Genomic DNA, 12,973 nt, shown 5'->3' on the forward strand with positions numbered 1-12,973 from the left:
CTGAGGGGCATCAAGCCAAGCTCTGTCAGTTAGTTGGGAGAGGGACAGCAAGCCAAGCTCTGTCAGTTAGTTGGGAGAGGGGCAGCAAGCCAAGCTCTGTCAGTTAGTTGGGAGAGGGGCATCAATCCAACCTCTGTCAGTTAGTTGGGAGAGGGGCATCAAGCCAAGCTCTGTCAGTTAGTTGGCTGAGGGGCAGCAAGCCAAGCTCTGTCAGTTAGTTGGCTGAGGGGCAGCAAGCCAAGCTCTGTCAGTTCGTTGGCTGAGGGGCAGCAAGCCAAGCTCTGTCAGTTAGTTGGCTGAGGGGCAGCAAGCCAAGCTGTCAGTTAGTTGGCTGAGGGGCATCAAGCCAAGCTCTGTCAGTTAGTTGGGAGAGGGACAGCAAGCCAAGCTCTGTCAGTTAGTTGGGAGAGGGGCAGCAAGCCAAGCTCTGTCAGTTAGTTGGGAGAGGGGCAGCAAGCCAACCTCTGTCAGTTAGTTGGGAGAGGGGCAGCAAGCCAACCTCTGTCAGTTAGTTGGGAGAGGGGCAGCAAGCCAACCTCTGTCAGTTAGTTGGGAGACGGGCAGCAAGCCAAGCTCTGTCAGTTAGTTGGGAGAGGGGCAGCAAGCCAAGCTTTGTCAGTTAGTTGGGAGAGGGGCAGCAAGCCAAGCTGTTAGTTAGTTGGCTAAGGGACAGCAAGCAGTCAGAATAAGAAGGATAAGTGAGGTCAGGTTCTGGGGTCACATTGGGGTCACAAAGGTTACAAAGAGATTTCACCTGGCTCTGCCATTTCAACTGAGGTAAAAATAAATATGTTAGAAGGCCGAACACAACGCTGGCATTAGCCAAGTATTAGTAGTGGTAGTCAAGATGTTAAGTTGAACAAATGTGATATCTAATCACCTGTGCCTTTTAATTGTAACTGATTACAGACAAATGGAGTTAGATCCATAAAAGTCCATATAAACACAGTTGTAAACCATTAGATTAGAAAAACAAACACAGGGAATAAGAAAAAAGACATTGGCAGAATGGAACGATAAAAAAGGTAAGCAAAGTGGTTCAGGTTCAGATCTTGACGATAGTTTTCCAGCTTTTCTTATTACGGTATGATTCTGCTTATCTCTCTGGCTAAGAGGCACAGGTGCAATAACTTCTAAAACGGATTCCTTTCTCACCTGAGTCACAGTATATCTGTAAAGGTGAGCCTCCATACCTAAGAAAGATGGGCATAAGCTTATCTCTTGTCTTACCTTAAAGGGATACTTTGGGATTTTGGCAATGAAGCCCTTTATCTACTTCCCCAGTCAGATGAACTCATGGATACCAATTTTATGTCTCTGCATTCAGTAGTTTTGCAAACCAATGCTAACTAGCGTTGCTAGCAGTTACCATAGACGTCCAGTCATTGCGCTAACACTAGTTAGCAATTGCGCTAACACCAGTTAGCAACTTCCTTCAAACTGCACGCAGAGACATAAAAATGGTATCCACAAGTTCATCTTACTCTGGGGAAGTAGATAAAGGGCTTCATTGACAAAATCCTGAAGTATCCCTTTAAGCAGTCTTAGCTACAGTACTGTATAAGCATAGGGATATCTTTGTCCTAAATAAGTAGTCTCAACTATAGTACAGTATCTCTTCAGTATATTTCTACTGTGGATGAAGTGAACCCATACTGGGTGTACCCTAAATGTAGCTCACCACTTTCCGGGGCTTATCCCGCTCCTCTCCGCTCTCCTGCTGTAGGGTATGGGTGTGGCTATGGGTGGAGCCTCCATTGGAGGGGCGAGGGGAGGGGGAGGGGCGCTCAGTGGCTCTGAACCGCTCTAACGCAGTCTGGCAGTACGGGGGTAGAGAGTCTTCTCCCCGTGAGTCTAATACCAACTCCACCCCCCTGTTGCTAGGCCAACGGCTATGGTGACGCTCGCCGCCACTGCCGCTGCTCTTCTTAGAGCCCTTAGAACCCTTAGAGGGTGTGTCTGAGGGCGTGTCCTCTTCGCTGCGCCCCCCTCCCCTGCCCCTATCACCCCCACTGTCACTGGCCCCACCCCGTCTGGTCTTGCGCTCCAAAAGAGTGCTCAGGAGTTCGTCATCATAGTCCCGGCCCCGGGGGCTCTGGCGAGGAGGGGGAGGAGGGGCAGGGGGTTTAGGGGGGCGCTGCTCCAGCTCGTTGTCCCACGTGCCCCGTCTCTTCCTGGGCGAGGGTGGCGAACTGCATTGTCGGTCTCCCTGACGATCCCCATGACAATCCTCTTGGCGATCTCGTTCTCGCCAAGTCTCTGCGCGGTCATCGCGATCCCTGTTGTCACTGTAACCACGTTTCGCCGTCTTGTCCCGGTAAGAAGGCGGATAGTATTCCCGATCCCTATCCCGGTCACCTTCTCGTTCACGCAGCTCCAGTCTCTCGTACTCCTGGTCGGTGTCTCTGATGTCCCTGACGGTGAGCTCCTCCCTGGGGCCTCTCTGTCTGTAGCACTGGGCAAACTCCTCCAGCTCATCCAGAGAGCCTGACTTCCCACCCAGGAGGAAGGCCTTACGCTGCAGGTGCTCCGAACGAGGGTTCCACCTGGACATAACATCACATTAGGAACTTAGAACATGCAGAACACACACACACACACACACGCACACACACACACACACACACACACACACACACACGCACAACCCCTATGAAGACACACACACACACACATACACACAACCCCTATGAAGACACACACACACACACAACCCCTATGAAGACACACATACACACAACCCCCATTCCCCTCCACACACACACAGTCTAAAGGCGTTTCTGGCGACCTGCTGTTATTATTATGATGATGGTCCTCCTCAATGCTGCGGTTGCGGCGGTGCTGGTAGCGTGTGGAGCGACGGGTCTGAGAGGAGGACGAGGGATGATGGAGGTCAGGGATGTCTTCAAGGTCACGGTCGTGGTCAGGGATGGCTGGCAGGGCCTTCTTCTGTACCTGTCGGTAAGACTGACGGAACCCCCCTGTATCCACCTCATGGAGAGAACTGAGCTCTGACATACTGCAGGCTGAGGAAGAGGAGAGGGAAGGGGGAGGAGGAGGAGAGAGGAGGGGTGGAGACATGAGTACGTTTTTGTATTTATGATACTATGAATCACAGTGTTAGTATCACAGTAACTAGGCCTAAGATAAGATGCCAGTTGAATGAAGCATCCAGTGGACATGCACAGAACATAGAGAGAGAGAGAGGAAGTCCTAGATGAAAAACCTCTAAAACAAACAGACACATTACAATAGGTCTTCTTCTACAGACTGTCTTTGACACACAAGGCCAACACATCCAATCTGAGAAAGAAAACAATCTGCCAGCAGTTGATGAAGATTGGAGGAATTCAAGGAATGAATCATTAGATGAGGATCAACAAGGTGGTGATGTACGGATAGTGTGAGACTGGCTCCTAAAACGAGGATGAATCAGCTGGGTTGTCTTTATGAAGTAGGATGAATCAGGTGTGTTGTCCTTATGAAGTAGGATGAATCAGGTGTGTTGTCCTTATGAAGTAGGATGAATCAGGTGTGTTGTCCTTATGAAGTAGGATGAATCAGGTGTGTTGTCCTTATGAAGTAGGATGAATCAGGTGTGTTGTCCTTATGAAGTAGGATGAATCAGATGTGTTGTCTTTATGAAGTAGGAATAATTAGGTGTGTTGTCTTTATGAAGTAGGAATAATTAGGTGTGTTGTCTTTATGAAGTAGGAACAATCAGGTGTGTTGTCTTTATGAAGTAGGATGAATCAGGTGTGTTGTCTTTATGAAGTAGGATGAATCAGGTGTGTTGTCTTTATGAAGTAGGAACAATTAGGTGTGTTGTCTTTATGAAGTAGGAATAATCAGGTGTGTTGTCTTTATGAAGTAGGAATAATCAGGTGTGTTGTCTTTATGAAGTAGGATGAATCAGGTGTGTTGTCTTTATGAAGTAGGAATAATCAGGTGTGTTGTCTTTATGAAGTAGGAATAATCAGGTGTGTTGTCTTTATGAAGTAGGAATAATCAGGTGTGTTGTCTTTATGAAGTAGGAATAATCAGGTGTGTTGTCTTTATGAAGTAGGAAGAATCAGGTGTGTTGTCTTTATGAAGTAGGAATAATCAGGTGTGTTGTCTTTATGAAGTAGAATGAATCAGGTGTGTTGTCTTTATGAAGTAGAATGAATCAGTTGTGTTGTCTTTATGAAGTAGGAAGAATCAGGTGTGTTGTCTTTATGAAGTAGAATGAATCAGTTGTGTTGTCTTTATGAAGTAGAATGAATCAGGTGTGTTGTCTTTATGAAGTAGAATGAATCAGTTGTGTTGTCTTTATGAAGTAGAATGAATCAGGTGTGTTGTCTTTATGAAGTAGAATGAATCAGTTGTGTTGTCTTTATGAAGTAGGAAGAATCAGGTGTGTTGTCTTTATGCTTTCAAATCAAATACATTTTTATTGGTCACATATTTAGCAGATGTTATTGCGGGTGTAGTGAAATGCTTGTGCAGTTGCAGGAGAAGAGAGAAGAGGAGCACTGTTGAAGCTAGGATTTCAGAGAGTAGTGTGTAGGCAGAGGTTATTTCAGAATGGATTTCATGCAGATTATAGCTAGAGTATATAAAGCATGTTGACTCTGTCCTACACAGGGGTTGTCTGTCTGTAGGGCTTACAGCCATGAGTCTGGTTGATTTCACAGAGGATGTCAGAGTGTAGTAGATTATAAGTCCTGCTGAGTCTACACAGGGTAGGGTAGCTATATGTCTGTCTGTAGGGCTTACAGTCATGACACATGCAGAAGTGGATTTCAGACAGAGTAGAGTATAGGGTGTATAGAGTCTGTCTGTCTGTCTGTCTGTCTGTCTGTCTGTCTGTCTGTCTGTCTGTCTGTCTGTCTGTCTGTCTGTCTGTCTGTCTGTCTGTCTGTCTGTCTGTCTGTCTGTCTGTCTGTCTGTCGGGCTTACAGTCGTGGCTCTGGGGCTTGGCCGGATGGAAATGAGCCAGCTGTTTCTCTACGTGCTGCAACACCTTCAGAGAGTCCTGATCCAGAGAGGACTGATCCAGAGTGGACTGCAGCCGGTACACAGGCCGCACTGAGACGTATATGAGACAACAAACACTTGTCAGGCAGGAGAGGAGAGACAGGCCTCACTACTACAAACTGTCGAGCTCTGTATGAGCTTTCCACACACATTCAACAAGGTGAAGAAATGGCTGTTCAACTATATCAGTATGTTTCTTATATTGCTGCCTTAAATTAAGAAATGATGTTAAAAATCCAAATGCAGTTTGTTAGATAACGTTTAAAACATCAGAACATCAATAGACAACACCAGACCAGACCCAGTACCCACCTCCAGCTGCGCTGTTCTCTGACAGAGAGGGGGGAGCGGACATCATCCTGGTGTCCACCAGGGAGGGGGGAGCGATGGGGACCATGGCCGGGACCCCAGGTACGTAGTAGGGTGGATAGACAGCGATCTGGGGGGACGAAGCCGTGCTCCTCAACCCCTTTCCTGCCTCGTACACTACACGGAGAGAAAACAGAGAGATAGAAGAGACAGAAAGTACTGGAGGAGGAACATTCATCACTTCAGGTATTCCAGACTCCACAGGTAATACTGGAGGAGGAACATTCATCACTTCAGGTATTCCAGACTCCACAGGTAATACTGGAGGAGGAACATTCATCACTTCAGGTATTCCAGACTCCACAGGTAATACTGGAGGAGGAACATTTATCACTTCAGGTATTCCAGACTCCACAGGTAATACTGGAGGAGGAACATTCATCACTTCAGGTATCTAATTCTGGAGGTGTCACAAGTGCTGTCTTCGTATTTCCTGTCATAAATTAGCCAAGGCGCAGTGTGCCGGTAGTTCCACATATTTTATTTGTGAACTTGAACAAAAACAATAAACAGGTGAAACTGAAACATACGTGACGTTCTGGGGCTGCTCAAACACAGCTGCACAAAAAACAAGATCCCACGAAACCACAGGGAAAAACAGGCTGCCTAAGTATGGCTTCCAATCAGAGACAATGATAGACAGCTGCCTCTGATTGGAAACCATACCCGGCCAAAACATAGAAAACAAAACATAGAATGCCCACCCACCTATCACACCCTGACCTAACTAAACAGAGAAAACACATCTCTCCTAGGTCAGAGCGTGACAGGAGGTGGACCATTCATCAGACACTTCAGGTATTCCTGACTCCACAGGTGCTCTGGGAATAGAGGGGCCGTACAGTAGTAGAAATGATATCCACTAAAAAGGTGGTCGTGGATTGGTAGAATGAGTGACATACAGTAGTATGCTACAATATTAGTTTACTACAACAGTTGATCTTACGTGGTATGATCTCTAGTGGAAGCAGCAGGACTTACAGTGTCGTGGGCAGCAGCAGGTCTCAGGACAGCACCAACAGGACACATAACAGCAGCAGGAGTGAGGACAGCACTGGCACCAACACACACCAAACAGCAAGATGAACAGGATAATACCCAGGGCTACCGAGCCCACAAAGGCCCATTCTGAAAGAGAGAGATAAGAGAGAGAAATGAGAGAGAGATGAAAGTTACATTTCTATGTGCAACATTCTAGAGTAGGAAGTGGTATTTGTTTTTGCTTGGAAGCGTATTCCCTCGCACTCTCTCCACACACACACACACACACACAGACATCCTCTCAACTTTTCAGGAAGTCTGGTCAGGGGACTAGGCTACAGGCAGGAAAGGGAAAGAGTGTTTCCTGTTACAGTATGTCATGCAGAGAGTACATGGCTGATACTGACCTAATCGACTACCATCATTATGACAGAATGATGACTACACACAAAGACATATTTATATTATATATACTACAAGCAGAGACATATTTATATTATATATACTACACACAGAGACATATTTATATTCTATATACTACACACAAAGACATATTTATATTATATATACTACACACAGAGACATATATTTATATTCTATATACTACACACAGAGGCATATTTGTATTATCTCTAATACACACAGAGACAAACAATGCATTCGGAATGTATTCAAACCCCTTCCATTTTTCCACATTTTGTTTTTACATTACAGCCTTATTCTAAAATCGATTAAATAATGTTGTTCCTCATCAATCTACACACAATACCCCATTATGACAAAGCGAAAACAGGTTTTCCGAAATTTTAGCAAATGTATTCAAATTAAAAAACATAAATACCTTATTTACATAAGTATTCAGACCCTTTGCTATGAGACTCCAAATTGAGCTCAGGTGCATCCTGTTTCCATTGATCATCCTTTAGATGTCTCTACATGTCACACCCTGATCTGTTTTACCTGTCTTGTGCTCGTCTCCACCCCCCTCCAGGTGTCGCCCATTTTCCTCATTATCCACTGTGTATTTATACCTGTGTTCTCTGTTTGTCTGTTGCCAGTTCATCTTGTCTCATCAAGCCTGCCAGCGTTTTTCCCATACTCCTGTTTTTCTCTATAGTCCCTGTTTTATAGTTTTCCCGGTTTTGACTGTTCTGCCTGCCTGACCCTGAGCTGACCCTGAGCCTGCCTGCCGTTCTGTACCTTGTGACACGGTCCTGGATTACTGACCTCTGCCTGACCCAGACCCTGATCCTGCCTGCCGTTCTGTACCTTTCAGACTCTGCTCTGGATTACTGACCTCTGCCTGCCCTTGACCTGTCGTTTGCCTGCCCCCGTTGTTGTAATACACTTTTGTTATTTCGAACTGTCTGCATCTGGGTCTTATCCTGAGGTCTGATACTACAACTTGATTGGAGTCCACCTGTGGTAAATTCAATTGATTGGACATGATTTGGATAGGCACACAACTGTCTATATAAGGTCCCACAGTTGACAATGCATGTCAAAGCAAAAACCAAGCCAACAGGTTGAAGGAATTGTCCGTAGAGCTCCGAGACAAGATTGTGTCGAGCCACAAATCTGGGGAAGGGTACCAAAAATGTCTGCCGTATTGAAGGTCCCCAAGAACACAGTGGCCACCATCATTCTTAAATGGAAGAAGTTTGGAACCACCAAGACTCTTCCTAGAGCTGGCCGCCCGGCCAAACTGAGCAAATGGGGGAAAAGGGCCTTGGTCAGGGAGGTGACCAAGAACCTGATGGTCACTCTGACAGAGTTCCTCTGTGGAGATGGGAGAACCTTCCAGAAGGACAATCATCTCTGCAGCACTCCACCAATCAGGCCTTTATGGTCGAGTGGCCAGACGGAAGCCATTCCTCACAAAAAGGCACATGACAGCCGGCTTGGAGTTTGCCAAAAGGAACCTAAAGGACTCTCAGACTTCTCTGGTCTGATGAAACCAAGATCGAAATCTTTGGCGTGAATGCCAAGCGTCACGTCCGGAGGAAACCTGGCACCATCCCTATGGTGAAGCATGGTGGTGGCGGCATCATTCTGTGGGGATGTTTTTCAGTGGCAGGAACTGGGAGACTAGTCAGTATCGAGGGAAATATGAACAGAGCAAAGTACAGAGAGATCCTTGATGAAAATCTACTCCAGAGTGCTCAGGAGTTGAACCCGATTGAACATCTCTGGATAGACCTGAAAATAGCTTTGCAGCGACGCTCCCCATCAAACATGACAGAGCTTGAGAGGATCTGCAGAGAAAAATGGGAGAAACTCCCCAAATACAGGTGTGCCAAGCTTTCAGCATCATACCCAAGAAGACTCGAGGCTGTAATCACTGCCAAAGGTGCTTAAACAAAGTTCTGAGTAAAGGGTCTGAATACTTGTGTAAATGTGATATTTCAGATTTATTTAAATAAATTTGTAAAAAATTCTACAAACCTGTTTTTGCTTTGTCATTATGGAGTTTTGTGTGTAGATTGATGACGGAAAAAATATTTAATCCATTTTAAAACAAGGCTGTAACATAACAAAATGTGTAAGGGTTCTGAATACTTTCCAAACGCACTGTATATTTATATTTTACATACTACAAACGCAAACACTGACTATGAAACATTACAGTACGATGTGGGAGCTGCTAAACACAAACACTGACTATGAAACATTACAGTACGATGTGGGAGCTGCTAAACACAAACACTGACTATGAAACATTACAGTACGATGTGGGAGCTGCTGTTGAGAAGAACATGTACTAATGCAACATCAACATTTGAAATGAGAGTGAATGAGACATCCCTGAATAAGCCATTTCCATCTCACCATACCCAAATCTGTCAACAACCTCCAAGACGAGGAAACATCTGAATTTGGGGAATGTGACAGAAGACAATATCAACTCCCTTCTCTCTGACTCCCATAATGTCCAGGTCACCCATCCTGTAAACTCTCTCAACATCATTACTCCATAATGTCCAGTTCAACCATCCTGTAAACATCATTACTCCATAATGTCCAGTTCAACCATCCTGTAAACATCATTACTCCATAATGTCCAGGTCAACCATCCTGTAAACATCATTACTCCATAATGTCCAGTTCAACCATCCTGTAAACATCATTACTCCATAATGTCCAGTTCAACCATCCTCTAAACTCTCTCACTATAATTATGTTACTCACAATAACAATCCCTAATGATGGACTTCCTTTGGGCTGGGCCAGAAACCACAAGTCTCTCTCTCTCTTTCTTCCTATCTCTCTGGTCTCTCTCTCTCTCTCTCTCTGATCTGTCTCTCTCTTTCTGTCTCTGGTCTGTCTCTCGCTCTCTCTCTCTCTCTCTCTCTCTCTCTCTCTCTCTCTCGTCTGTCTCTCTCTGTTCTCCCTCTCTCTCTGGTCTGTCTCTCTCTCCCTCTCTCTCTGGTCTGTCTCTCTCTCTCTGGTCTGTCTCTCTCTTTCTCTCTCTCTGGTCTGTCTCTCTCTCTCTCTGGTCTCTCTCTCTCTCTCTGGTCTCTCTCTCTCTGATCTGTCTCTCTCTTTCTGTCTCTGGTCTGTCTCTCTTTCTCTCTGGTCTGTCTCTCTCTCTGTTCTCCCTCTCTCTCTGGTCTAACTCTCTCTCTCCCTCTCTCTCTGGTCTGTCTCTCTCTTTCTGTCTCTGGTCTGTCTCTCTCTCTCTGGTCTGTCTCTCTCTCTGGTCTGTCTCTCTCTCTGTCTCTGGTCTGTGTCTCTCTGTCTCTGGTCTGTCTCTCTATCTGTCTCTCGCTCTCTCTCTCTGGTCTGTCTCTCTCTCTGTTCAACAGTAAACTGACCATAATCATTTGTTTGATTTGTAATAAGATAACTGATTGGATTACTAAAGAACAACATGAAGCTGATTGGGCAGTGAAGAAGCAATAGTTTTGTGTTAATGAGTGAAAGAAGAGACAGACAGACACAGGTGAGGAGGACACGCCCCTACCTACCTGGCATAATCTTCACATCAAAGTCAGGCAGGAGATCATCTGACAGACCCGTACCTGTCTTACCTGGAGAGAGGAGAAGAGCAGAGGTGAAGGACAGGATAGGACAGGACAGGGCAGGGCAAGACAGGACAGAGGGCAGGAAAGGTCAAAAGACAGGGGAGTAGCAGGGTTGGGGTCAATTCCATTTCAATTCAGGATCTAAACCAAAATTCTAATTCCATTTTTTTTTTTAAGTGTTGAGGGAAATTGGAATTGGAATTTCAGTTTACTTCTTGAATCGACTGAATTAAAAAAGGAATTGTCAAGGGTCATGGGAAAGTTCTGGGAGAATGAAGTACAGGTAGCAGCAGCATGCAGAGATTTGGACAATAGAAGAGCCAGGAAGGTGGACATGCCAGCATGCAGAAGATGCCACTTTCAGTCTAAATGTGGTTTCAGTCTAAATATGGTTTTGTTGAAAAGCAATGATGCTGAGAAATATGACTGTGTTTCCTTCACCCCACATGAAATACATCCTGACTCACTCTGATAGGGCTTTTCCATCACAGCCCCACTGAATATGTACCTGTTTAGGGAACTGTGTTTCATTTTCTCACATTTACATTTTAGTCCTTTAGCAGACGCTTTTCTCCAGAGTTCATACATTTTCATACTTCAAAAAACCAACACAACCCTAGCATTACAAGCACCATGCTCTACCAACTGATCCACACAGGATCACATGGTTTCCATAGCTATGGCTGGCCGTGAGGACCTGTGAAGAGCACAGTCAGCAACCTCTGCTTTATGAAGACAGTTGAAGATACTTCAGTCATCTGGCTTTAACTTTAATGTGCTTGTCATTGATAAGGTTTTAGTTGAAAAGCAATGCTTTGAGTCACCACACCTGTCCTTGAAATACAGCCTGACTCAAACAGACTGACTGAACCTGGTGCTGCTTCCCTTTATCTGTAGTGGATTGAATTGGGGAGCTTCCAGTCAGTCTGTAGACAAATGAGTTGATGATATTACCAGTCCATCACAGTGATGTCACAAATACATAGGCAGTGAATTCACTGCCAGCAGCTCTGTGTTACAATAACACGTTCTCTCTATCTCTTACTGTTTCCCTCTCTGGGGATATGAGTCACTAATGTTAGTTCATATTTCAACCTCATATACAACTCCACAAAAAAAGGTTAGCCACGCTCACACAAATGTGTTATAATGTGGCACAGGCTGGTACGAGAGAGAGAGGGGGTGGGGGGGAGAAGAGAAGAGAGAGGGGGGAGAGGAATAGCGAGAAAGAGAGAGAGAGAGAAGGATAGAGAGGGACAGAGGAATAGAGAGAAAGGGGGATGAGAGTGAGGGAGAGAGTGGGAGAGAGGAATAGAGAGAAATGGGGGATGGAGAGTGAGGGTGAGAGAGGGAGACTGGAATAGAGAGAAATGGGGGATGGAGAGTGAGGGTGAGAGAGGGAAAAAGGAATAGAGAGAAATGGGGGATGGAGAGTGAGGGTGAGAGAGAGAAAAAGGAATAGAGAGAAATGGGGGATGAGAGTAAGGGAGAGAGTGGGAGAAAAAGGAATAGAGAGAAATGGGGGATGAGAGTAAGGGAGAGAGTGGGAGAGAGGAATAGAGAGAAATGGGGGATGGAGAGTGAGGGTGAGAGAGGGAAAGAGGAATAGGAGAGAAAGGGGGGATGGAGAGAGAGGGAGATAGCAATAGAGAGAACGGGGGGATGGAGAGAGAGAGATAGAGTAGATTAGGGAAGACCATTTACTTCCCCCCATAATGTGGTTGTTTGATCTTGGCTGTGTGCTGGAATGTTGTACAGTAGCCATAGAGATACACATCTAAAATACATGTAGGGAGTATACTGTATCCTGGCTGCTACCATGCTGACCATACAAACACCACAGTCCGTGTCACACTACAAGACTAGAAATGTAGCAGGTGAAGCAATACTTTTTCAAAGAAGGATACGAACCTGGAGTGTCATAGAAAGGACTTAAATCCACTCATATTGATACGAACCTGGAGTGTTGTAGAAAGGACTTAAATCCACTCATATTGATGTCAGACACAGAAGGTATTCAGAAGGTTATTAGTACTGTAATGTTGTTAAGTGTGAGAGCCTGTATTAACCTGATCTATACATCTTGACATACTCCTACTATCGCTGCCTAGGTAGGACCCTGCCTGAGGGAATACAAAGATCTGTTTTTCTATTACCCCAAAGGAGCACAATGTTTCTCCTGTGGCCTCCAGTGGTTTGAAGCAGGGATCCTGATACCAACCTTGGCAATATGCTGCCCATATCTGTCTATTGTTCAGGCTGGTACAGGACAGACTGTCCAGTGTTGTCCTGGCCTCCAGTGGTTTGAAGCAGAGATCCTGATACAGACCATGACCCATGTCAGTACATTGTTCCTGTTCAGGCAAAACAACTTTATCAGAGCGTGTTGTAAGTATCAGACAGACAGGAAGAGGGTTTAATGGTGTAGGAGCTCCCAGGCCCTCCTGGACGGCCCTACTCTCTTTGCCCACATCAAGAGCAGCTTAGATGGAACTTACTCCTGGAATTCCTCCCCTCACTGCTGGGTACTGGGCTAATGCACCGTTGCCTGACTGGCTGGCAGTCATTATGAAACAGAG

At 45.5% G+C, this 12,973-nt stretch overlaps 1 protein-coding gene across 4 annotated transcripts in view; it reads right to left on the reverse strand.

The window, feature by feature from the left end:
• LOC106595176 (immunoglobulin-like domain-containing receptor 2) overlaps positions 1–12,973 on the reverse strand; it is a 43,366-nt gene that overhangs the window by 3,340 nt on the left and 27,053 nt on the right. The window contains exons 4-10 of one of the 4 annotated variants that reach the window (XM_045699492.2): positions 10,338–10,400; positions 6,370–6,516; positions 5,332–5,505; positions 4,942–5,070; positions 2,789–3,026; positions 1,682–2,546; positions 1,156–1,193 (exon numbers count right to left, since the gene is read on the reverse strand). In XM_045699492.2, the coding sequence (XP_045555448.2) occupies positions 1,161–1,193; positions 1,682–2,546; positions 2,789–3,026; positions 4,942–5,070; positions 5,332–5,505; positions 6,370–6,516; positions 10,338–10,400 (1,649 nt within the window). In that variant the 3' untranslated portion in view covers positions 1,156–1,160. The remainder of the gene's footprint in view (positions 1–1,155; positions 1,194–1,681; positions 2,547–2,788; positions 3,027–4,941; positions 5,071–5,331; positions 5,506–6,369; positions 6,517–10,337; positions 10,401–12,973) is intronic. The other 3 variants (XM_045699491.2, XM_045699494.2, XM_045699493.2) reach the window with 3 other exon arrangements.

This window comes from Salmo salar, chromosome 17, assembly GCF_965601325.2.
Source record: "Salmo salar chromosome 17, fSalSal1, whole genome shotgun sequence".
In the NCBI taxonomy this organism is placed as follows: Eukaryota; Metazoa; Chordata; class Actinopteri; order Salmoniformes; family Salmonidae; genus Salmo; species Salmo salar.